We start from the raw sequence: 26,835 nt of genomic DNA, 5'->3' as shown, positions 1-26,835 counted from the left end.
GTGTGTGTTTTACAGTTGCACCTTTAGGAGAAACTCTATGAGGTCAGTGGTAAAGAGTTGAAATATATCCAAGAAGAGATGCTTTGTGGGGAAACTCATGGGCTGGAGAGCATTCTCAAAGTTGTGGAAGTGTTGGGGGTATGTGTCCAGCTTGCACGGGGACATCTTTATAGTGCCCAGTGTCTGTGAAGGCAGTTTGATGTTCTTCTTCTGTCTGATAGGCACCTTCTTCATAGCAGCTGTGTATTTGCAAGATTAGGTCATACTTGGTGTCTGGTAAAATGGCTGTAGTCAGGAGAGAGACTGCCAAGTGACAAGCAAATGAGATCCTTGTGACAGGGAAATCCTCAATGCAGTCAACAGTGTGGCTTTTAATGACACCTGGTGTGGTGTGTGGTAGTCTAAGTATTTGGAAGTTAAAGTGCCCCTCACCTGATTTGACTCAAGGATCTACGTCAACTAAGAGCACATGAAATGAGCTCCTGCCTCCAGGAGAGTTCAGGCAAAGGGATAGTATCACTACCACTAACTGCAGTGAGGAAACTGAGGGTTGCATGCATTAAAATCACAACTGTTGTAAATGGATATTGACTTATGTAGGTAAACATGCCATAAAAGAGGGACAGGACTGCTCCATGTTGCTCTCAGTTTGTAAAATCCAAGGCTGTATTCCACAGTGATGAAGTAATTAATTAACCACTACTTCTGGGCTCTCCTCCATCTTGCTTCAAATTTACCTGCGTGGCCTTGGAGAAGTCATATCACAACTAACTCGGTGATACCATATTGGCTACAGTCTGCTTGTCGGATTTTAAATTGCCCCCCCAGTAATCCTCTAGATAGGTAAATTTATCAAGTACATTAATTAAAATTGATCTGGTGTGGAAGAGTCACTGCTTTAATCTTGGTTCTATAACCATGATCATTCTGGTACTTGTGGGGGTATGTTGAGTGCTCTATATGTACCCTAAGTTACCGTTCCTTACATTTTCTTTTTTTTTCTATAGAGCAAATCGGCCAAGAGATGTTAGAAAACCTTAGTCATGACAGAGAAAAGATACAACGAGCACGTGAACGAGTGAGTATGAGTCACACCATCATTTCCATGTTCATAAGTGAGAGGACAGGAGATAAAGGTCATTGGGATGGATGGACATGAGACAGCAAGAGCACAGCTGTAAGGACAGATGTGTAAGAAGGACTAGTGTGAGCAAGGGTCAAGTACAGGAAGAGAAAATAAGGGCTTGAGATGAAGGAACAAGCAGCCAGCTCTCTTCTCATCTCAGAATGCCCCCAGGTAAATATTTTATTTAACTTCATGGCTAAGAAAAAGGCCACCGAGGGAGATTTTGGAGTGCAACAGTCTTTGAGAACAAAGAGTATGAAAATACCCCCATCCTTCCTCAGCCTCATTTTGTTTCCATTTATAGTCTGGGGATTGTGCACAATCCTATATTAAAGATGAGTTCTCATGGGAGTGTCTCAAGTTCCTGTGTCTTACTATTTGGCTCTTCCCCGTGGCGTTCAGCTATCATTCAGCAGGTACTTGAGACTCACTGAGTGCTGATGGTCCTTCCTCCATTTTCTTCTCTTCCCACCACATTTGCCCCTTTAGCTTCGGGAGACAGATGCAAACTTGGGGAAAAGCTCCAGGATCCTGACAGGGATGTTGCGAAGGTAAGAGCCAGGTAGGAAGCAATCTTCCGTTTCTCTCTTTAACTATTTTTCGTCGCATTGGGTTGGGGTGTACCACGGCTCCTGGATTTCTCTCTTCCATCCCACTGGGATGGAGCATTTTACAGGTTTCTTCTTTTCCCTCCTAGGCTGTGTCAACACCCTTTTGAAATAACAGAGCACTAGTTTTAACCCCCTCCTTTTTTTTCTTTTTTTTTTGTCAGAGCCACATAGGGGTGACTCAGATTAGAGACAAGTCTTGAGCTGGAAGGCTCACCTCAAGCTATGGAAAAAATTAGGGTTAGACAAGAAGTGTTTTTTTCATAGCCTGGGGAAGGCCCATGGCAGGAGCATCCTGACTTTCCTCTAGATTGTGACAGAGGAAATGCAGGCCTGCCATCATCCGGAGAACTCTGGGTAACAGCTTTGCTTGTTGTGTTGTTTCAGTGCTGAGAGGAAGGCTGCTTGGGGAAGCATCGTAACTTTGTTGTGTGCATACTCAAAGATGATTTATAAGAATATCGAAATTATCAGAGTAATCTTTTAAGTACCATGTGTGACTAAGCTTTGACTGATGGAAAATATTCAGAAGAACATAAAAGGTAAATGAATAAAGATGGGTAATATTCTAAGTCTGCAAATAATTATTTTACATTAATACTCTACAAAGTAAAAAGATCATCTACCATGTTCATGTCTGTGTGGAGCTGTGAGGGCTGAAGTGGATGAGGAGGGCAAGTGACCCTAGAGAAAGGGAACTCTTCTCTTCAGACAACTGTACTAAACAGCTGGAGCCCCTCCAGCCACACATCCACTACAGTGCTTTTCTAAAGCTGTTTGCTGTGCTAAACGTTTATTGTGTAAGGACCAAGTAAATACATAATTGTTACATGTTGGGAGATGGTGTGATTTCTCTATGACCCTATCAGTGATGAGCACCAAGTTCCCAGGACATTACCAACCAAGTTTCTCTCCATCCTTCCCTTCCCTGGAGGCACCATCCCATCCCAGAACCAAAAGTCTTGGAGTTCCCTGCTTAAGAGCAGTACGAAAATGACCTAACAAAAGCCCCAAGTGCACAGAGAAGAGCACTGGCAACTGAAAGGAATGCTTCAGTGCCTAAAGACAATACAAAGAAAGGAGAGCTACCTCTCTCGCTTCCCGGGGAGGCCCCTGCGATGTGAGCTGTAACGAGCATTCTGCATGTCTCCATTTTGTCAAATCTCATTAAGGAGTCCTCCTGCTTTCTGTCGATTGAGCTGTCCAGAAATCATTCATCATTTTGAGTGTAAAAAAATCATGTGGTTATTTAAATAATATCATATTAATGTTAAAGTTCAGCTGTCACTTGATGGTATGGCTTAATCAGATGTAGCATTTAGGAAACAGTCTATTCAGGCTCTTCGTGGCTTTCAGGTTGGCAGATTCAAATAAGGATTTATGGCTTTCTAAGCCAATGTGCTTCTGCCCACATTTCTGCTTGGTGTACCTCACCCCTTAGTCCAGGACAGTGCAGACAGTTATCTCAACAAATAGAGCATCCTTTCATATTGTGTTTGAATAAATTTGCAAGTCATTTAGAGAAGGTGACAACGCAAACAACTTCTGCAGCTTTTGGGCTTCCTGGAGGGAAATCTTCACGTGCCTGCTGAGGACAGTGACTCTGGTGCAGTCCACTGACTTTCCTTCACTGGGTGTGGCTAGAGGATGAGCAGAGATAATAATCCCTGGATGGGCATCACCGTGCTATGCTTCAGGGACGTTTGGTGTTCCATATAGCGTAGGATGTTTTTGCTAGACACGGCTGGCATGTGGGTGTTTGCCCATAAACTTGGAAGGCACTTGCAATCAGTGCTGTAACTCAGACTTTGGGAACCAAATGCATAGTGGCCATTTAGGGTTTTGTTTCTAATTACTGCTCCACATGTTAGACAGTTGATTTTCTGTGTGGGAAAATGCAAACATTTGGCCAGTGGCTGCATTATTTGAGACTTAATTCCTAAATGCTAAGTCTCTTAAATTGGGGGCCAGTGTTCCTTTGTGTGCCACAGTCTTTTACTCAAGGCTCTGGCTGAGGCTTTGTCCTCGTGCCGTCCCCTGTTCACACAGCACTTGCTTCTCAACACTGCAGGGTGTGTGGCAAAAGAAGCCTGTTCTCTGCCCCTGCCTCACACTAATACTGCAGTGCTACATCGCGTGGCAAGGGGTGTTACCTACTGAAGGAAGCATCTAGTATTGCACCCTGTGCTCACAGCTCACCTCCACAGCTGTGTGAAAGAAGAGAAGGGTACTTACCAATGAACAGATAGATAAGCCCATTAGCTTTGGTATGGTGTAGAATAAATACAAACCAGAATTCTTACAAAGATTACTGATTGTGTTCATTTTTGTTTGTAAATCTGTACAATGAACAGAAATGATGGGATATCATCCGTAATTTGCATCAGGTTACTTAACAGTGACAAGTCTGCCACAAAAACAGGGACCCACGTTCGTCTTCACAGTGTCTGTGCCCATGTCTACTTAGTCAGCTATGAGGCTGACTAAAAAAGTAAGCCACAAAATTTACAGGCCTAGCAGCCTCTAAAGCACCCATCACCCATGCTCTTAATCCTTTATTGGCTTCCTTCCTTCCGTCTTTCCTTCCTTCCTTCCTTCCTTCCTTCCTTCCTTCCTTCCTTCCTTCCTTCTTTCCTTGTACCCATCTTTCCTTTCCTTTTTTTGCACTGCTTATTCATGTCTTCAGTAAATATTTAATGTCTGCATGGCTAGCCCAGGAATCCAGAAATAAGACACATCTTTCTTTGCTTTTACAGTGCTTCAGTGTAGCGAGCATGTGTCCACACAAATGTTCTATAGGAATTCCCTACCTCTTCAGGAAGCCGCTCTGACTCTCCTTCAGCTGTTCCTTGCAGATCCTCCAGAAGGACTCCAGAAGCACAAACAATGGGGGGGGGCATGCTATGGTTTAAACAGCGTAAAAATAATACGATGGGAGAAAGCGAGGGAAATTGAATGCGGTTTGTTTAATCATAAACTGAAGTGTTTCACGAGAAATTAAGTTATACAGAGAATATTGACATGTCTGCCAGTGAGATAACAACTGATCCAGTCAAACAGAAATTCTCTTTCATGTAGCTACACCATCTTGCCAAAGAAAGAAAACAAGGGAGAAAAGTGGTCTGTTCAGGATTATAATAGGAAAACATGACATCAGAATGAAGCCATAGCTGATTCCTGGAAAGTGATTTTTCTTTTCTCTTGACATAGATGGAGAGCTACCTTGGACAGACTGTTCATTTCCTGGCTCTCTAGACAGACTTTAAATAAAATGTGATTCAGATAATAGTGAAAATAGCTACAAAAACAAGTAGCCATTCATGTGGTAACTGGAGCCACAGAATGGATTTCTCGTTGACTCTCACAAAATGTGATTATTGTAATTGGTTGTTCTCAGGGGTGGTGGGTGTCACTGGGCGCTCCAGTTTCTCTTCCTGTGTGTGTGTGTGTGTGTGTGTGTGTGTGTGTGTGTGTGTGTTAATAAGCACCTGTGTTTTTACTGAGAATTCTACTTCTCTTTTTCTTTAAACTGAGATTCTTACTATATCAAATAGTGGTGAGAATCAATAAAAATAAAATTAAGGAATTTCAAGACTTATTCAGAAAGAAAGAAAATTATGACTATTTCTTTCACCTCCCAAGTAAATAATAACTCATAATTTATCACTACTATCTTCCTTTCTAGAAATACCTAGATTCCCGTAGAACGTTCCAAAGGTGTAGTCTGGGAGCGCCCTTGGCATGAATTTGGGAGCCATGTTACAAATGTATCACCATCCGTGCCGGCTCAAGGGCTCCAGTGGGAACAGCTTCCATATGGCGAGCTCAGTGCCATGCACCTCACACTGGTTACCATGCATGCTGTCCGGGTGCTTCCTGCAACAGGGACAGGTACTCCATAGTGGTTACCGTACATACTGTGGCGGTGCGCCCTGCAACAGTGAGGACTCCTTTCCTGGGGCTGTTGCCAGTGTGTCTTATGCGACTGTGAGTGAAGAAAGCAGAGAGCTCATTGAGGGCCCTCCAGCACCAACTAGACTGTGTTGACGAGTGTGCTGGTGTTTAAGTTGCTTCAGTGTGGGGAACAACAAGGCCTTTCCTTGAAACCACATTTTACTTCTCAAGATGGTCGGTAGAATGACAGATAAAATATAAATGTGCGATCGGACATTTGTAAGGCTAGGTATGAGGTCTGCGCCATGCAGGCGCTCGTTTTCAAAGTGAGCAGACTTATTTACAGAGGCCATGACCAGAAGCTGCTTTAGAGGTTAGCCTCTCCTTGACCTCATTGTGCAGGAAACACTGTTCTTTGCTCTAGGCCTTCTTGCAATATCTGAGACTCAGCAGGGCTTTCAAGACCATGAGGAAGGAGCCTTGGAAATGTGCTCATGGGCTGCACAAAGAAGGCATCTTCTCCGGAAATGGGTTGCGCTGTCTTTTTCCTCTTGCTCTCCTTCCCCTTCCTGACCTATCTCAATTACCAATAATGGTTGTGGACACTGACCTGGGCAGTGTCTTGGGGTCTCAGCCTGGAGTTTCTCCAGCTCTTAACTGAGTGTTCCTCCTTCCAAATAAAAGGACTGAGCTTCTGTTCAGTCTTGGGCTTCCCCTGTGGGACCTGGGCTCGGTGCCTGTGGACATGAGAAAGGGAAGCTTCCACCACGGTCCTGTTTGAAAAGTCTGGCTCATCAGTTGCCTTGCTGCCTTTGTTCTGTGGCCTCTTCAAGGCCGACCGTGGTGATGCTGTCACCAAGTTAAAGAATAACACTGTTTCCTTATTCAGATTCTTCTAATATCCTGTGTACCAGGCCAGGCCCAGGGTTCACACTTAGAGTCTCAGCTTCTTAGAGGGAGCGTGAGTAAAAGGAGACCAACCCAAAAGAAGAGGGGCAGGAGGAGGAGGAGGAGGAAGAGAAAGAAAAGAAGAGGAAGAGGAGGAGGAAGAGGAAGAGGAGGAAGAGGAAGAAAAGAGGAGGAAGAGAAAGAAAAGAAGAGGAAGAGAAAGACACTGCCTCAAAAAGAAAGCAACAGCAACTAAAATTTTTTTTAAAAATTAAATCTCAGAACATCGCTTTGGTGTCTCCTTTGGCTAGCTCACATGGAGCAAGTGCTCATGTGTGTCTGACCCTGTGTCGCATGTTATGCCTGTGATGTGATTTAGCCCTGAACCACCTGGCACTGTCTACACTGGAAAGAGGAAGAATCCCCCAGGACTACAGCACAGAGTAGATCTAGGCTGTGGGGTCCCTGAGAACAGACTCCAGGAGGCTCCTCGTGGCAGGTTCTACTTCAGAGAGGTTCATTGCTCAGTGAAAGGTGAGAACAAACCAGCCAGTTCTCACAGCACTGATTCCTGCTGCTATAGGACCTGATATGATTCCAGTTTTGTGAAACAACTACACACTAAACAAATCCCTTAAGTGAGCTCACTGTTCATATAAATTGTAAATTAAAACCTGGACAGTGTATGCCGGCAGCCATCCCATCTCTGGAAATGCCACACTGTTCCTGTTTGTTAGTAGGCCTCACTGGTTCTGCCTAGCTAGTAGGTACTAAGAGGTTTCTCCAAGTGCAGTAAGCCAGATCAAGATGAACTGAAAAAGAAGAAGAAGAACGGGTTTATTTGAGCAAAGCAACTCCCGGTTGAGTTCTCCAGCCCCAGGGATCAGGGCTGGAGAAGTCACGTGCCCAGACTAAAGCAGGAAGTTTATATACTTTGTAGGCGAGGGGTGAAAGATGACGTGTCCACCACAAGCTGGGTTTGTGCCAAAGTGTGGTCAAAAGCTGACCACTTTAGGCAGGGTCTTGGGCTACTGACAATTTCAGGGGAGGAAGCTGCCATAGCTGCCAAGAATGCAGAACTAGGCTTTTTGGTGCCTCCTCTTTGTTGGAGATTCTCTGAGAGGGCAAGGGTTTGGTGAAAGAGAGATGGGGCTTTGCAGATTAAGCAGGAGTGAGCCAACAGGTACAGTACTGCTGTGTGTTAAATACTTGGTTAACACGGGCTTGCTTCACCTTCAGAGTGACTCTCCAAGGCAAACACTACCATTCTCCTTTTAAGAAGCACACTGAGGGCATGGAGCACGGGCCTTTTGTCCCAGGGAGGGCCTGGAGTGCGGCCTTTAGTCCCAGGACTTGGCAAGCACAAGCAGCTAGATCTGTGTGAGTTTGAAACCAATCTGGTCTACATAGTATGCTGTGGGCCAGCCAAGGCTACATGGTAAGACACCCTTTCAACACACACACACACATACACACAGAGTTCTTAATTGGTCTAGATAATAAAAACCTGAAGTCAGATATAGAGGAAAATGCTGAGCAATCAGAGAGAAGTAGGAGCAAGCCACAGCCACACCTTACCTTCTTAGCATCTCAGCAGATGAGAGTGAGTTCCTGTTTCTCGCTGCTTATATCCTTTCTCCGCCCAGCCATCTCACTTCCTGTCTGTCTATACAGACCTCCAGACCTCTATGGTTAGCTAGTGGCAAGCTCTATTCTCTGACCTTCAGACAGATTTATTTGTACAAGGAAGATGTCAACACACACACACACACACACACACACACACACACACACTTGTGCTCGTGCACACGGGAAGAGGAGTTGCAGCGACCGTTAGAGCAGTGTCAGCATTTTGTGCCTGCAGTAGTACCTGGGCCTCACTCTTACAGAGCATCGGCGTCCTCACATGGGCAGCCGCCCCTCACAGATGTTTGTACTGAACGCATAGAATGAGCCCTGCTAGCCCTGCTTTGGGGATGTGCTGTAACCCCTGCGTGCCAAAGGAGTCTCTCGTGAGTGTGCTCCTGGGGGCCTGTAGGGAGGTTATTTTTGAGCATTAATTGGAGCCAATAAAAACCAATAGTGTGTAGCAGGAGGGCCTGTGCTCCCTCTTCCTGCCAGTGTTTGGCAAATATCACGGTAAGAAAATGTTATTTTTGCGTCTAGCGCTATATCACCCGGGGCCTTATCCTCACTGGAGAAAACAGTCCCAGTTTTGTTTAATTATTAAAAGTGACATTCTGCGTAGGCATGGAGAGGTATGCGCATAAGAGTTAGGCTGTGGGCTCGGTTGGCTGTTTCCTGTCAATAACCTTTCTTTTTATGAGGATCTTCTCTTTGCCTCAGTTTCCTCCCTTTAAAATAGAGATGACAAGTCTCTGCCTCATAAATTCTTAGGAGAATTAAATGAGACAGTGCATGTAACAGTGCCTGGTGCTCACTAGGTTTCAGTAAATGTCTGCTATTGCCATTTCCATCAGTGATTTGAAAACAAACAACCCTGACAGCATTAGCTAAAATCAGAGTTAATTGAGAGAGGTTTTTTAGGTATGTAAATTTTAACTGGACATTTGAAATTTTCCTTCTTTCCACTTCCTAGGTTCCCAAAGGACATCTAATTACAAATTACTGGTAATATAATAACATCCTATGATCCTTTCCTGATAGCTCTCTTTCTGGGGAGCCATGGCTCTCCCATCATTACCTAGGGCCCTCCGCTGGCCACAGTGCTGAACTCCCCTAGAGTTCCCAGAGTTCCATGCAGAGCAAAGCACCTGCAAGCACCTCTTTTCCCTCTCATGTGAACTGTTTTTTTTCGGGGGGAGCCGCTTTCCCTCCTCTTTTATATGTCAATATATGGTTGTCTGCATTGCCCACCACAAGGCAGAGCTGGTAGCTTCCTGCTGGGGTGCCACCCCCACTGCTGCAGCTACGTCAGCGCCTGCTAGGAAAACTCTTCCCACTTAGCCTCACCTCCAGGGTCTGCCAGAGGACTAGCCTTGTTGGCAGCTCCAACCTGTGGGCAAACATCAGCCCCCCCCCCCACTGTAACACGAATTAATAAAAGACCCAGAGACTGATATTGGGGTTCAAGCTGAAAATTGGAAAAGCAAAGCAGCCAGCCACTAGCTCTCACCTCTAGCTCAGGCTGAAAGGGCTGATCCATGAACCAGCTCTTCAAGTCTCAAACTGCTGCCTCTCCTCAGTGTGGCTGGAGACGAATGCCTCTCTGAGACCTTGCTTCTGTCTTATATACGTCCCTAATGTTGGATTAAAGGTGTGAGCTATAATTTACTTTTAAACTGATTCACTCTTGTGTAGATCTGGGTGGCCTTGGACTCACAGAGATCTATGTTAACCCTGAGTCCTAGGATGAGAGGTGTGCACCACCACCTCCTAGCTTCTGGCTGCTGGGATTGAAGGTGTGTGCCTGGCTTCTATGGCCTGTGGCTGACTTTGCTTTCTGAATCCTCAGGCAAGCTTTAATAAATCATAAACAATAATCACTACACCCACTACAGTGGATGATTTTGTATCCCCAGCACTAGTCAGATTCCTCCCTAATTTTATTATTTCCTTGGTTGGCGACTCCTCCCTGCAGTACTCTCCCTTTGCCATCCCAACTGGACAGAATGTTATGGATGTGACTAAAAGAAACACAGATCACAGGGGTTAAACATAAAAGAAGGGATCCGTCCCACCTCCTGTATGACTGAACAGACCAAGGACAACTTTAATTTCAGGTACCCTGTAATCTAAAGGTTCAGATAATGCCATTAGTACTGGGCCTAGATTCTGGCTACTCTCACCTCTGAGAAGGGGTTCTGTCCCTCTGTAGGAACCAAGTCTTGCCACCTTCTCTATCTTCTTCATGACACTCAATGAAAAGAACTATGTAGAAGGTTTGGGTGGTTCTTCTTCTTCTTCTTCTTCTTCTTCTTCTTCTTCTTCTTCTTCTTCTTCTTCTTCTTCTTCTCCTCCTCCTCCTCCTCCTCCTCCTCCTCCTCCTCATCATCATCATCATCATCATCATCATCATCATTCCATCTAGTTAGTTAGTTCTGATTTGTTCTGGTCAGACAAAAAGTCATACCCACGATCTGATGTTCCAGAAGAGACCCTGTTCTGAGTACAGACACATTACTGGTTTTGTAGGAATCCTGGAGAGCAGGCTGACAGAAGCACAGCTCTTGTCTTCGCCATACTCTAAGGGAACATCCGTCTCACCTCACAGGGCCCTGCTGGATCCTCCAATAGTGTGGGCTTCCCATAAGACACTAACAATGCTCTCCCTTCATTACATGAGCTCCACATACAGTATTAGCGTCTGTATCTCAGTTCTCTGCTCAACCATTTTACTTACTCCCCCCCCCCACACACACACAGAATGATAAAACCAGCTGAAATAAGCCAGAGAGGAAATAAGATTGAAAGAGAAATGCACACACCAGGGAATGACAACACTCAGCAAGTGTGGATTTTCACCAGACGCCAGCACAGATTCACACACAGGCTGAAGAATTCACGCTTGGGTAGCCAGTAGTCTACTGGGAGTGAGGACACACTAGCAGCCTCACAAGGGGCCCTCGTCTGGAGGAGTGTTCTACTCCTCTTGACAGCTTCTGGGGGTTAATGGCTCCCTCATACCCAGCACAGGGCCATAGTCCTCCATGAGGAGCCTCAGCTAATTGCCTTTGGAAGAATAAGTGAGAGTAGTTACAAAGTTTTACCCTACTTCCTTTGGTTATAAGTTAGTTGAAACCACACAAGTTTTCACTTGTTGCCCTTTGGTCACTCGTAAACATGTTCATCCAGAGGTGCACTCTGTGCCTTTGCATTGAGATTTCTGCCCATTATCTCATCTCAATAGAAAGGCTTCTTCTACTTTTTCTCCATTGTGAGCCACAATTTGACCCGATTCTTGAATTACCTTTCTCTTATGCTGTTCCTTTCTCCCCAAGCACATGCCATTCTTTAATGCGACTGAGTGACGGGAACACTTTACCTTCACCATCAATGCCTTCTTTGAACGCAGCCTTGAGCTGTTAACTCGAAGCAAGGCGCCCTGGGCCTTCCTTATAAACAAGTAATGGAGCCCTCCCCCTCCCCCTTGTAAATGGCTATTTATTAACATATACCATCACTGAACAACATTTTACAATCCCAGGCCCCTGCCATCCCACTGCTGTCTGCTCCATTGTGAGTCGAGGGAGGCCTTTCACACCTGTTTCATTAAATGCTAGAGGTGGGGACAATAGCCCAACTTCATAAATCCAGGGTGAGAGTGTCTCCTTTCCAACCCCCCCTCTTCTGCTGCCACCCCCACTGCCACCCTGACCAACGCCATATTTTTTGTTTGAACACTCACATTGTAGATTAGCGTATTCACACATCAATTCTAAAAGGATTGCTGTGTTATGAGAAGGCACAAAGCCAGCTCAGTAGCAGCTCGTGCACAGTGCAGGTGGTCAAGCCTAGCCGCCACCCAGATCAAAAGTCAAACAAGTGTGAAGCTGCTTTTCAAAGTGCAGTCAGGAGGACAAGGCGACATTTCTCTACAGACAAGAGCGAGTTATAGATATACATCACCAACTGGAGCACAAAGCTGGGCTTCATAACCCCACAGCAGAAAGGAACCTAGCATTGACGGTTTGCGGGGCATCTCTGGCTTGTTTGTATTTCCTCTTTATAGAACTTTTCCTGTAAAATTAGTATCTGACTGGGCGGCAATTGATAATTATTATTTATGCCTCTCTGCCCTTCCTAAAGTAGCTCAGAATCTTTTACAGCACCTTCAGGGCAGGAAATGGCTGCTTCTTATGGCTGCCTTTTATTTTTCCAGCAGCATTTAAAGACAGATTCCTATTTATACCACACAAGCAGGACTGTCTGTTGTAAACAAAGTTAAGTGCTGGGAATTGTGCCTTCCAAGAAATAGTTTCCAGGGAAGCCATAATAAGAAACAACTGTGGACCACTGGCAACTTTGTCACCTAGGTATTAAGAAAGAATTCTTTGCTTTTCTAGAAAAAAAATAAGCAACACTTTGTTAAGAAACACATTTAATGTTCAAAAATGAAATTAAAATATTTCTTAAATGACAAACTTTGAGGTTGTGATTTTTCATTTTAAATCGCCTCTGACATTCCTTGACAAGGTGGAAACTGACAAAAACAGGAGAAATAATAATTTTTTCCCCAATAGTCTTTCATAAAAGAATTTGCAAAACACACATAAAAGTCTTATTTGGCCGTTACATAAAGAACTTTCGATCTCTCCTGTGACTATCATTGGAAAAGGCCAGTATGATAAATTTGAGCCAAGTGTGAAACATAGGTTTGGACAAAGCTCTCAGACCCCTGTGTTCTGGTCCTTTGTGGTTCCATGACGAGGGGACTCCTGCTGACCTTCTCATCTCCAGTCAGTTAAAGCATCAGAAGAGTTCCCCACGTGCTCTGGAGAAAACACTGTCTCAAGCCTTAAGAAACCAGTTCCTCTGCTGGGCACTGGACTTCTCTGAGTGTGCGTGCGTGGGTGGGTGGGTGCTTGTCTCCGGTAATTTTTTTCCTAAACTACCATAACATTTTCAAAATAGTCCCAAACCAAGTCCTAAAGTGTTGAGGAATGAGGCAGTGTCATTGAATGGTGCCCATGTCCTAGCTAGATACCATTTAATCACTTTGATGCCCTCATGGCCTTTAAGTGTGCTGGCATAAAAAAAGTGGGAGTGTTGACTGTTTTGAAAAGTTCACCATCTCTCTGCAGATGCAAGGAGCCTTGCTTGGGAAGTCAGATCACCATCAGGAAGAAGTCCATGGTGGGGGGGGGGGCGCTGTCAGGACAGTTAAAATACAATGGGACTGTAGTTAACTGGGGTTCTGCATTGTTTCATCTAAGGTAATCTTTTTAACACTAAACTGATACTGTTATCTCTTTATATTCATAGCCAAGTACTTCAGACTGGGTACTTTTATAAAGAATGGGCATGTGTGGCTCGAAGTTCTTGAAGCTGAGACTCCAAGAGCATGACATTAGCACCTGTGTAGCCTATGTGAGCCCTGCCCTGCTGCACTGAAACAGGCAGAGGGCACCGTATGGCACGGCAGAACAAGCGTGCTTAGCTCGAGTCTCACTTATTTCTGCTCTGTCTCTAATTCCTAATGGCAGCCCCATCTTCTAGACTCCTAACCCTGGCTAACTCTCAAGAGCCTCACCTACAAACACCACCCTCATGAAGATATGCTTCCAACTCACAGACCTTGGGGGACATAGTCAAACCATAGCTGTCACAGGCATCACCTACAGAATTTAAGTCTTACCCATGTCCTCCCACCAAGATAGGGCAAATGTGGGCCAGTCAGCTTTGCTTTAGCCAAAGTAGCCATGTGTCAGCTGTAATAGCATCAGCGTCTTCTTCAATGCAAATGCCAGTGTTTCACCTGGAGATTCTCTCAGAACTGTGTCCTTGAGTGGGTCAATGTCTGACTTTATGTACATGGGTGCAGATCATAGTAACTTGATTTACCTGGTGAGGGAGAGCAAAGGGAAAAATGGATGTCATGGGAGACGACAGGAAGAGCACACCCCTTGTCCCTCAGTAGGAAGGGAGACAGTAGCACAACTTCTAATAGGTTTCAATAATAAAATCCTGAAGTCAGGTACAGGGGGAATGCTGAGAGATAAGAGAGATGGAGGAGCCAGTCACAGCCACACCTTACCTCGTTAACCTCCCAGCAGAACAGAGACTGGTCTCCTGTCTCCTCCCGCCTGGTCACTTCCTCTCTCTGCTCAGGCATATCACTTCCTGTCTGTACAGACCTCCAGACCTCTATGGTTAGCGAGTGGCTAGCTCTACTCTCTGTTCTTAAGGCAAACTTGATTTGTTAGAGCACAAACAAGATATCACTGCAAGACTCCATGAAGGAGCAGCAGCACCTAGCTAGAGAATCACAAACCAGTTCTTTACATACATGCTGAGCACAGCAGCCCCTGTTAGGGCAGCTTCAAGGTGGTAGCTCCTAGCAGCAGACCCTGGTCACCAGGGTGGTGCTGGCCAGCTCTGTTTAGTGGTAATCTTGTTGACGGTACACAGGGAACTACTCATCATTCTCAATGCTAACTTGCCAACTTCAGGTTAGCCTTCACTTAAAACTTCACTTGCTAAGAAAGTCTTTTAATTGTGATTGAACTTAAGGTACCCTCCAGGGGTCTGGACAGCTTGCATTCATTCAAGGAGTTATAACTGTAAGCAATCGTGAAAAGATAAGCCTCCTTATATGTCAGGAAAATGTTAGGCATTATCACAAGCCTAACTAAAGTTACATATTTAGAAAACTTCCTGGCCTTTGAAATAATATTGCACATTGACCATTATGCTTTATGTGTGGGACTCATGAGGAAATGCAAAGAACATTGGCAGAATACATGGATTGTTTCATTACGTTATGTTGTTGATTTGATAAGTGTATCACTTAAAATGCTGAATTTTTCCATATATTTCAATTAAATATTTCTCACTGAATGGCCGTATAGAAAATAAGTTGGTTGAAAACTTGCCCAGGCAATAAAGAAAGCCATTCACTCTCTCCTCCATATACATGATCTGAAGCTACAGCCTTTTAGGTCTTTTAATCTGTTTGTTCAAGGCCAGGCTATTTATATGGATAATTTTTAAAGCTTCTGTATAAAAGGGAGAAAAGAACATTTTATTTATTCACTGGGGTTCTTTATGTGCCTTGAAATTGCATAGATAAAGTATTGTCAGGCTCGTGGATCTGGAGAAGATAAAAGGTCTCTTATTTTATAAGGCTTTATGTAAGCTTTCGAATGCACAGTTTTCTCACGGACAGAATTTTTAAAATAAAACATTATTTCACTATTATAAACCAGACTCTGGTGTAGGCATTTCTTTTTCCTGCATTGAATTACATGTTAAATTATGCATTTAAGGTTGGTTTCTGTTTTGTTTTGTTTTTAGCTACATTTTTACCCTCTGCATTTCAACAGTTTCCTCGTTGGATAAATCAATTTACCAATCCTCACTTTTAGTGTCAGGCAGCTATTTAATGACTAGAATACTGAATATTAAGCAGGAGTGAAAAACTGATTATCCGATCTTAATAAACACAGAGTGAAAGGCATTGCCTGGTTTGTAACATATTACTGTGAAGATGACAAGTATTTACCACTTTCCTCTTAGAGGCCTTAGAGCCTAGCAGACTGAAAGGAGGGGCATGTTTGAACTCCAGGGCCTCTGGAACCAGACCAGATTCCAGGTGAACATGAGCTGCTGTTAGCTTGGCTGTGTCAGGGCCAAGGCCCAGCTTTCCTTGGCTGGAGCATTCCCAAGCCACCACAGCCATCAGACAGGTGGGGAATAAATATTGTAGAATAGTGGGGCATTTGAAGAGAAGCTCCAGATCCGGGGGACTCAATTTGGACAGGCTTCAGTTGGAGCAGACAGGTGTTCCTGGGAAGAACCGTCCTCAGATGGCTGGGGCGGGGGCAAGGGGGTGCCATTCTTTCACACACATAAAAGTTCCCCTGCCCTCCTACAGGAAAATTGGAATTAACTACAGCTCTTTCTTTTGAAATGGAAAAAGAAATAAAACTAGGGCACCAGGTTTTGGCTCTGGCTGGGTCTCCATCAAGCATGCCATCTAGGTTGAAGGAGGGAACATAGAGCTCAGGGTCCTTACAGCTTTCCATAACAGAGACTCAGGGGTAGCAGCTGAATCCAAAGACCTTCCACACCGTGTATACCTTCAGAAGGCAATAGTCTTTCCTGAGATTGTTCTTTTCCTTACTCACCAAATATTTCTGAGCACTGGGGCTTTCTGAACCATGGACTAAGTGCTGGAAACAGTGGCGGGCCCAGGAAGGGCCTGACTTCAGATGCTCAGGCTAAAATGTGGTTCTTATACTTGGGCTGGACGTGAAGGCCAACCTGGGGGTCTTGGAGAGACTGGGCAAGAGGCAGTTGCTGACATGAGAACCATTTCCTTTTTGTAATAGCACATGAAGATATAAACCACAGGTTTTATTTGGGGCGCTCTTTTAAAATCATACTTCTCTAACAAAGGCTAAAATAATAACAGATAAGTTACATTTAAAAGTCATTCTAGTTCCTCTTTCTTGAAACAAATGGCTCCATTGGTTTTAAGTATCCCTTCTAGCCATGAGTCTAGGGCTATGTTATATATTTTAAATGTCCCTTCTAGCCACGAGTCTAGGGCTATGTTATATATTTTAAATGTCCCTTCTAGCCATGAGTCTAGGGCTATGTTATATTTTCTCAATAGTGTGTCTTTTTCTACTTGCTATAATTTTTCATAATTATTAAAATTCTAATAAGGATTTTAAAAAAACACATGTTACTTCATAGGGAAATTATGAAACAGGAAGCTATCAAAACTTGATATGGCAACCTATAAATATGTGTATGTTTTTGTAATTTTTTTATTTTTTGAGATAATAGTATAAATTTCCCCTTCTCTTTCTTCCCTCCAAACCCAGCCCTCCCATATACCCCTCCTTGTTCTCTTTCAAATTCATTTTCTCTTTTTAAATTGTTCTTATATGCATTTATGGGGTGGTGAGCATGTTCATAAATACATAAATACAACCTGCTCAGTCTGTATAGTGTTACTTGTGTGTGTGTTTCCAGGGTTGACCATTTGGTATTGGATAAACACTTGGCGTGCTCTTCTCTGGGGAAGACTGTCTCTCCTCTCTAGCATTCCTTCGTTGTCTGTAGTTCTCTGTGTAGTTGACGCCCCTTGACATCCCCAACAACAGTCATCAGTGTTGGCTTTGTCTGTTGGTGTCATCTTTGTTCCGCTCATGTTTAGGCAGTCATGCTGGTGAGACTTACGGGTGTAATTTCTGACATTCCTGGGTGACAGTCCCACAGTAAACTCCCTGATCCTTTCACTCAGTCTTTCTACCCACTTTTGCTTGGTTGTGGTCTTCTCCATCTAGTGCAGAGAGAAGTTTCCTTGATGAGAGTTGAGGTATCTCTTATTCATTCGGTTTCCACGTCTGCAGGGTTCCCTGAGCGCTTGATGGAGACATCTGTATGGAGCTGAGTGTTCAAGGTCTCTCACTCTGTATTCTCACTCTGTGGTCTCTGTATTTGTTCCCGTCTGTAGCAGGAGGAAACTTCTTTTGGTGATGGCTGAGCAAGACACTGATCTGCTTCCCTGGCTAGAGTCCATTTTAATTTCTTTATGTATCAGTTAAAAATTAATTTAAATGGGTCATGGTGGTACACACTTTTTAAGATAAAAGGAAACTGGAATAAAATTCTTTGTACTCACGTTGGCCAGAAATCACAACTGGCAAGGCTTTGGCACACTTCATTACAACTTTTCCCCAAGTATTTTGCTACAAACAACCTATAACTTTATATCCTGCTTTTTGCATTCATTATATTAAAAATGTATTCCCAAGCCAGTAACAGCTGTAAACATTGCTCATGATGATTTACGTAGTATTCCCTCACTAGAGTATCTCCTGTGTGTTAAACCCTCAGGGTTTCTAGCTTATAACTGTACATTGAATAATGCTATGTATCTCCGTCCATAGATTATATTATCTTCTTAGTGTAGCATCTGCGAAGAAAATAATTGCTTATCTCATTCATGACTCTCATATCCTTGGTTTCTTAACTTCCTAGGACTTTGTTATCTGGGTTTACTTCAAGTGAAGAGATATGATTGCAATAGAGTGATTCATATGTAGGCGTGGCCCAGCAGTTGCACACACAAAACAGATGTGTCTGTACATCTGTGTGTTGGGCTGGCTGTCTTATTTCTATACTGATGTTTTCTTCTGGCCTTAAGTGTTTCAGATTAGATGAAGGGCAGACCAGGTTATGGCATTCTTATATGAGTTTATAAGTTTCATTGGTTTATTGTTACCTGGAGGAACTGAAGTCAGTCTTCCCAAGGCCTTTCTGGGTGTAAGGTCTTTCTCTCACTCTGCATGGACCATAGGAAAGTTAATTTTCTTTCATTGTGTCTTGGGTTGTTTCTTCAGCTTTTAAATTTATAGTTTCAGAAATGTTTGTGATTTGCACACAGCCTGGTGATTTCTACCTTCAGGGTTTATCACTCACCCTCTCTCTTCCGTTGTATTCTTGATATCTGAACTCTCTCTCTCTTCAGTTGTGTTCATAACATCTGAAGTCTCTCTCTCTTTCATTGTCTTCTTGATATCTGTGCTCGCTCTCTCTCTCTCTCTCTCTCTCTCTCTCTCTCTCTCTCTCTCTCTCTCTCTCTCTCTCTCTCTCTCTCCTCTCCCCCCCATTGTGTTCATACTGTCTGTCTGTCTGAAGTTTTTTTCTTGGTTGCTTTTCAGAGCCTCTTCTTGTACCTACAAATAGTGGTGAATTTATATGTTTAGCTTGGTTCTGATTGCCTCTGTCTCTAGACCATGTCTGTCTTGGAGCGGATGAGGATTCTTCTCCAGTGGGGAAGTCAGCACTGTTGTCGCCATCACCCCACTGCCCACCACAGCACACTTCACTTAGGAAACCACACTGCCCGGGTCAGCCCCTTGTGCCAAATCTTCTCTGGTTCTCCTCGATATTGACTTATTGTTTTACTGGAAATTCTAGTTTCTTATTGCACATAGGAAAGAAACAAGTCAGGAAGTGTGAAGAAAAAGAAATGAAGGTAGTAGCCTGACTACATTCTAAGCTGTGGCATTCACTTGAGAGCCTAGGATTCACTGCTTATTAGAAACCTTGCTATGCAGTGGAAGCTTTGGGAGATATGCACCCTTACTTATACTGCTCAACACAGTGCGTTTTTGTGTGTGCAGTAGAAAACCCTCCCAAAGTCCAGCCATTTGTGACATAGACTTTAATAGTATGTTGTTGTTGTTGTTATTGTTGTTTTCATTCAGATTCAATGGAACACTTTGATAAATAGACCAGGCACCATTTCAAACCAGAGACTATGAGGTATCTTTAAAGTTGCCTTCAATAAAGGGCCATACAAACCATTTCTGCAGCCCACCCCTTGGGCTGTATGTCTGGGTGGTCTTGTTTTAACTGTTGCTGTTTAATAATTGATGGTTTACTGACACAAGGCATAGAAGCCTTAGGGAAAATGAAATCCCACATGCCAGTTTCTTAGATGAATCTTCTTTGAGGTTTAAGTGTCCCTCTAAGTACTATAGTGAAACAGGAGTTAGGGGGCCATTCTACCTCTGCCTGGCAAAGTCAGCCACCGTCAGCCACAGCATTCCTGGTTGAAGCTGAGGCATGTCTGCTGTGCTCCATAATAGCAGCCCCACAGCCCTTCCTGGGAACAAGACTCTCCTCCAACAATAAAGATGACTTCTTGATGGGAGCTGATTTCCCCAGATGTCCTGGTGAGTCAGAACGTTCTTGAGACTGTCTTGCAAGGTATGGAGGAAGACGAGAGATCCTTGCCTTCCAGGAACTTGGTTTCCTGATCCGAGAAAGATCACTCAGAACGAATGGTTAGAATTCCTCAGTGATCGAGTCCCAGACTTGGGGGGTTACTGCAAGCTTGGAGCACCCTGGTGAGTTTCATAGAAAACACAGAATTTGGAAGCAGGGTGCTGATGACATGGCTTGCCAGTAAAGATGATCCTCTCTAAGACTGATGGTCTAAGTTTCATCTGCAGAATTTACATGGTGAAAGGAAAGAATCAAGATTTTCAGAGGCCTCCTTTAGCAGACCATGTCACGGGCCCACGTGCACATGAACGCAGGCACGCACATGCACACACACTAATTATAATGACAACAATAATAAAATGTAAAACTTAAAATACTTTTTTTAAAAGCATAAAGAAAAGGTGGAATTTGTAATGGCCCTTGAACCGAAGGGCCATGCTTTGTACAGACACAGTTAGAAGGGATGCCCAGGAGGTAATAATATCTTATAAGGCGGCCATGGCAAGCAGTTCTCTGATTTTGCCTTTCATGTTCAGACTCCCCGTGTTTCTATGGCACCATGTCAGTTCATGTCATCGTCTGTGTTTACTAAGCATGTACTCTGTGCTCTGGACAGTGTTGAAAACACTAAATTCTCTCATGGTTTCCACATAGCCCATCCATGGTTCCTTCGAGTGTTTTTGTCTGTCTATCACTGATATCACAGTGTTCTTCAGAGAATTATGAACAGTACAATAAGACATGTATGTAGGCAGCATGGGTTTCTAGTAAACGGTGGGTTTTCTTTAGGAATACCATGTCACCCTGAGCTAAGTCCTCAAGTAGCTGTGTTCTTATTATGCTTTGCCGCAGTGCTGCCCTTGCCTGGCCCTGGTGTGACATGCTCCCTCAGCTCTGCAAGTGCAGCCTAATTCTCCCATTCTCTAAGACTGGGTTGGTGTTTGGGACAAGGAGATCCAAGGCTGGAGTCTGGAAAGATCCAGGGGTCTACATAGCAGAGAACCTGGGCAGGCTGGACTAGAGTCTGAATCCTCCACCTTGATGAAAGCAGCACCTCCAAACTGCAACTGTTGGTTGTTGGTTTTGAGCAGCAGTTTTGCTTTCATTTGACTTGAAATTTCAAGCCCTTTACTGTGAGGGAAAACATGTTAAGCATTGGTCTTGCTGAGGCCTCGGCCTTTGACAGTTTTTCAGAATGAAAGTCATCTTGGCTCAGATGCTTTGTCTCCACGCTCACCTGCCTGTTAACCAAGTTCCCTGGCTTTTATTGTCCCTACTTGCAAATGGCCCACAGCTGGCCTGGGAGAAGCCAGCCCACAGCCCCCATCAGCATGATTTAAAGCTACTTGCATGCACCTGGTAGAACTCACAGGGCCCAGCCAGCCCTTTCAGCTCTGTGAAGAGGAAGTCTGAATGCTGTCCACACCCCTAGCTGGGGGCAGCATGTAGCACTGGGTCCCTGTTAGGATCTCTTGGCAGAAGGGAATATTTTTAAAAAGAAAGGAAAAAAAAAAAAACCTGCTATAATGCAGTATGACTGCACTTATCCACATACACTTTTTTTTTTTTTTAACATTGATGCATAGGTTGACATTTTTCTTTATGTGCTTCTAATTCCACTGTAAACAGAATTTTACATTCTGGTTTTTTTCTTTTTAACTCAGCATTACAGCTTGCACTGCTAACACTACTTTGATATTGTAGTTAGTGGAGTCTTTTACATAAAATGATTATGACATTTATAGAGGCTCAGGAAAGCCCAGGAGCACGTGCTTGGCATCCTTTAGCTTTTTCCGAAAACACAAGGACTGTCTGTAGCGTGTCTCAGAGATCCTCAGCCTATGTCTGAGGAGACCCTCTTTTAGACTGGGCTCTGAGACATGCCTGTGCTGTTTTAGACTGTCCATCCATTCGGGCCACTTGCATATGTAGACGTTAAGTGTTTGGTGATAACCTGTATGAACTGTGCGTATGTAAGCAAGTGGTGCCATTCCTTCATTCTGTGAGAATGTCAGTGGTCAGCGTCACCTCACTGGAATGTAGCACAGGATCCAGGTGAAGGAGCTGATGTGTCTGGGCCAACCTATCAAAACTGGACTGCACCTCCCTTGAAGGAAGGCATCCAGAGGAGGACTCAGGGTGTGGTGGGAAGGGGTGTGTGGTGGGGGGAGTGCTGGGCTGCCAGGGGGCAGTGCCCGGGCATTTTTGCATCTCACAGAATCAGAAGAAAGGGGAAGATACTGGATGAGTCCTCTTTATGTTCTATCTTCCTCAGGGGAAGTCTAGGCCATAAGCAGCTGCAGTTTTGTGTTTTGTCTTAATTCTTAGCATCTGCATAGTTTTATTTTTTAACTTATTTACAGACAATAAAATCCACCCAACTTAAGTATTCCGTTAAATGAATGTTGGCAACAGGTACAGTTGTAAAACTACCGTGACCCACAGAGATATAAAATAGTCCCTCGTTCTATTGCATTTACCCCAACTCCAATGCCGCCCCCCCCCCCGTTCTGTCCCCACACAGGTCCAGGCAGCTGTTCTCTGGCAGCAGAGTTTTGCTGTCTCTAGAATTTCATGTAAGTGGAATGAGATAACATGCATCCGTGGCTATGGATTCTTTCACACACTATAGAGCTTTTGAAATCCACCTGTCTTGTCACATGTGTTGCTATTTCATGCCTTTTAATTACCAAGTCATAGCCCAAAGTAGGGTGTGCTAAATTTATTTATTTATTGCTAGGTGATAGGAACAATAGACTGCCTGTAGTTTGGAACTAGTATAAGTAATGCCACTCTGAACATTTGTGTACACATCTTTGTGCAGGCAGGTTTCTTTTCTCTTGTGTAAATATCTAGGAGTAGGATTAGTATGTTATAAGGTAAATACACGTTTAATTTTACAAGCACTTGACAAAGTTTGTATTTCTATGATAGTGGAGGAGAGTCCTAGTTGCCCTGCACACTTAACTTGTAAGGCACCCAAGTAGCATTCCACAGCTCAGAACCTTTTCACTGTGCTTGGCCTGCTAATCACCATGGTTTCTGTTCTGCTACTTGCCTTCCTTGTTGCAGAATCCCTGAGATGAAACACTGAAGGGAAGAAAGCTTGCTTTGACTTGTAGTTTGAGGGGATACAGCCCCTCGTGCCGGGGAGAGGGTGAAGGAGTGCGGGGGGGAGGCAGCTGGTCACATAGCCTCCGTGTTCACGTAGCCGTGAACAGGCAGCAAGTGAGGCTGTGCATTTTGACTTCAAGGCCCACTCCCAGTGACCTACTTCCTCCAAAGAGACTCTACGTCCTAAAGTCTCCACAGCTTTCTGAAAAACACTACCAGACACACGAGTCCATGGGAGGCATCTCACACTCAACTCACACTCCAAGATTGATCCGTTCTGCTGGCATGTTGCTACCTATTATCTGTTATGTTCATGACCTTGGCCACACAAGTTACTATCGCCAGTTTTACATCCCCATTGTACACTGCAGGGAACCATGGTTAAGAGCTGGACCTATGGGGATGAGAAGATTGTGGTTAGAATGGAGTCTCTTGCCAGTGATGCACTGCCAAAGTAGAGTTCTCTGCACTCAGATTTGAGGTTTTATTCAATAGTTTGTGGTAAATAAAATAAAATAAAATTATATAGACCATGTCAAGCACCTACCACAGGCCAGGCCCATAGAAAACACAGTACAAGTGTCTGGAATAGCCTACTGACTGTCCATAGTGTGTGTGTGTGTGTGTGTGTGTGTGTGTGACACACCAGTGCTTGTACCCCAGTTTACCAGTGAAATCCAGTCATTGAGGCTGGACACAAAGACACACATGATCTAAAGGTCATGTAGCATGGGACAAGCTGCTTAACCAGTCCTGGAGAGAGGGCTGCACGTTTGGTTTCCACAGCTGTAAAATGCTTCTTGGATAGATTTGGAGGTGGCTGGAATTATACCCATTTCCTGAGGAAAATGTTGAAATGAAGGCAAATCCTAGCTGAATTTTACCATGCAAGCAGGCTCCCAAACTGCTGTGCACACCTTGTCCTCTAGGCCTGTCGAAAGTCCCTACCATCTGTCCTGAGGTAGGACCGATGATAACAACTTGTGTAAGAGATTCACGAGAGACTGCTGTGACAGAAGTCAGCTAGACTTCTCATAGAGTTAGGGATAAAGTCCTCCTGGGGAATGGATGGATGCTGGACTAAGGCTTCTATGTGAGGGCAGCATCTCACAGAGACCCAACAGGCTCCCCTGAGATCTGATAACCTTTCTGCTCATGTGGTGGGTTCACTAATGACGCCACTTTAAGCCGGTCCTCATATTTCAGTCCCATTTCTAATGCATTAATTCATCATTATTAGCTATGCTAATTAAGAGTGAGTAATTAATAAGATAAAGAAGGCTGCCACACAGTCTTAGCTGCCTCTGGAATTCTCTTCATTAGTCTTTCAAACGTTATCTAAATACCTGCGGGAGGATGTAGTCCCATTTGGTCACTCCAGTCAAACACTCATCACTGGAGGGTGTGGATTAAAACCAACTAAGGCACAGCTCCTCTCTAACAGAAGTACTTTAAGGGTAATTGCCGTGGCACACAACAATGTGCTGGGCTGTCAGAACTACACATCCCTGGGCCTCCACCTGGTGGAAATCGTGCAGACACCCCAGGCCGTGTTGGAGCCTTCCCTGTGGCCTCAGGGAAGTGCAGCTCAGGAACATGGTGGGGATTTCGGCTGCATACCATGATGGCCCTGTGATCTGCCCCTGGGCTGACCTCATTTCCCAAGCCTCGCTGGTCTGAGGGCCACCATCTCACATACATGCATACATATACATACATACATACATACATACATACATACATACATACATCTTTCTCTGTACTACATGCCTTTTCTTCTTTCAGTGTTGGGTTCAAGTCAGGCCTCACTCATGCTAGGCCAATCAGTGCTCTAACTCCCAGCCCACACACGTTCTTTTAAATTCTAGAAGCTTCAACTTTATTACACGGTGTTGCCCATGGAACCATGGTTTATTGCACATAACCATTGTACATTAAAATCAATGCACACTTCAAAATCTGAAGTGAAATGTCTAAAGAATTACTGAATATGTCACATAAAAAGCAGGTATCTGTATGCTGCCTGAGATAAGCCCCTTCCCTCCCCCAGTCGTCACACAGTGTGCTGGGGACCATTGCTGCCTTGTCTCATTGGGTTCCTGGCCTGCCTCCGGACTCGGCACTGGACCCTGGAGGGCGGGCAGGGACTGGCTTTCATCTCTGCATCACCCTGTCAGTGAATCGGGTACATAATATGCATCCAATAAATGTTTGATGAATGAATACCTCCATTGTAAGCTCAAGCAAAATACCATTAGCAAATACAAATATTTGCTGTTTTCCCTCGAGTTGATTCCTAACCCCTGATAAACTCTTGGAGTACAAAAGTGAGAGAAAGCCTATGTAAGTACCAAATGTGAGAAAGGGAAGTAAGGCTGCATGTTCACCATGTTTCATGTGAGAAAACTCCTGCTCTTTAATTCCCCAATGTTTGGGGTATTGGATAACATACAATTGTAAACAATTACTGTTACAGTTTGGCATAAATGTCAAGTCACTTTCCCAAGGTAAGATAAAAGGCGGGAAGGCAGTATTAATCTCATTAATATGAGCAAGTTTTTACTTCCAAACCCTTTTAAACAAGGTAGATGATGTCATCTTAAAAGTGAATACATCAATCTGACCTTGTTCTCAGAGAGCAAACATCTCAGAGTAAGTTGTTAACCAAAGTATTGCCCTCGAATTTCACCTGTGAAGTCTGTTTAAATTATACAGAAAGCGTAACACCAGAACGGTTTTGAAGTCTACCTTTGTACTAATTTCCATAAATGAAAAGTTTAAGTTTAGGAAAATACTTAGCGTTGTGCTGTCTTGAACCTCAGCACATGGTGTTTGCAGTTTTTACTCCACGTTGTAGCATTTTCATTTAATTACAGAAAGCACTGTGGGGTTGATTGATGGATTCTACAAGCATTCCTGAGGAGCCATATCCAATAGGAGGAAAGGGGCAGGGACTTCTAGACACATAAAATTGACCCCATTTTCTTGGGAAGGATGAGGGAGTTTGGGGCTGTCGCTCCGCTGGTGCAGCACTCACCTACCATGCATAAGACCATGGGTTTCACCTCCAGTGTCACATAAACCAGGCATGGTGTTGTACCTGTAATGCCAGCACTTGGTAGGTGGAGGCAGGTGGATCAGAAGTTCAAGAATATCCTCTGTTACAAAGCCAGTTTGAGGCCAACCTGGGATTGGGTACATGAGACCCTGTTTCCAAGTGCGTGTGTGTGTGTGTGTGTGTGTGTGTGTGTGTGTGTGTGTGTGTGAGTGTGTGTGTGTGTGAGTGTGTGTGTGAGTGTGTGTGTGTGTGAGTGTGTGTGTGTGAGTGTGTGTGTGTGAGTGTGTGTGTGAGTGTGTGTGTGTGAGTGTGTGTGTGTGAGTGTGTGTGTGTGTGTGAATGTGTGTGTGTGTGAGTGTGTGTGTGTGAGTGTGTGTGTGTGTGTGAGTGAGTGTGTGTGTGTGTGAGTGTGTGTGTGTATTATGGTAAAAAGATAGAAGGACCTGTTTCTTGGGGAAGGGGGAGTTAGTTGTTTGTTTATTTGTTTGTTTGTTTGTTTAGTCATTGCTGCTGCTTGTATTATTTTACTTTTTCCCATAGCTATGGTTGTTTACTTCATAAAAACAGAGGCAATGCCAAATCCAAGGCAAAATTCCAACTTCAGTTTGGGACATCCAAATCTGGCAGACTCTAAAGTCCTCCCATTTAAATATGATGCCAGGTTATGTACAATTCCACTTGACTCTGCAATCTTTGACACAGGCTAGCACTGCCCT

General features: G+C 44.1%; 1 protein-coding gene across 6 annotated transcripts in view; it reads left to right on the top strand.

The window, feature by feature from the left end:
- Vti1a (vesicle transport through interaction with t-SNAREs 1A) overlaps positions 1–26,835 on the top strand; it is a 351,036-nt gene that overhangs the window by 222,137 nt on the left and 102,064 nt on the right. For 2 of the 6 annotated variants that reach the window (XR_004768934.1, XM_027407002.2), the window contains exons 6-7: positions 1,008–1,078; positions 1,616–1,677. Coding sequence is in view for 5 of the 6 variants with exons in the window: in XM_027407002.2 (XP_027262803.1) it covers positions 1,008–1,078; positions 1,616–1,677 (133 nt within the window). In the remaining variant the exon portion in view is untranslated. Of the gene's footprint in view, positions 1–1,007; positions 1,079–1,615; positions 1,689–2,121; positions 2,307–6,517; positions 6,543–26,835 lie in introns of those variants that run through there. The other 4 variants (XM_027407004.2, XM_027407001.2, XM_027407006.2 and 1 more) reach the window with 4 other exon arrangements.

This window comes from Cricetulus griseus, chromosome 3 (assembly GCF_003668045.3).
Source record: "Cricetulus griseus strain 17A/GY chromosome 3, alternate assembly CriGri-PICRH-1.0, whole genome shotgun sequence".
NCBI lineage: Eukaryota > Metazoa > Chordata > Mammalia > Rodentia > Cricetidae > Cricetulus > Cricetulus griseus.
This window is presented reverse-complemented; position numbering and strand designations above follow the sequence as displayed.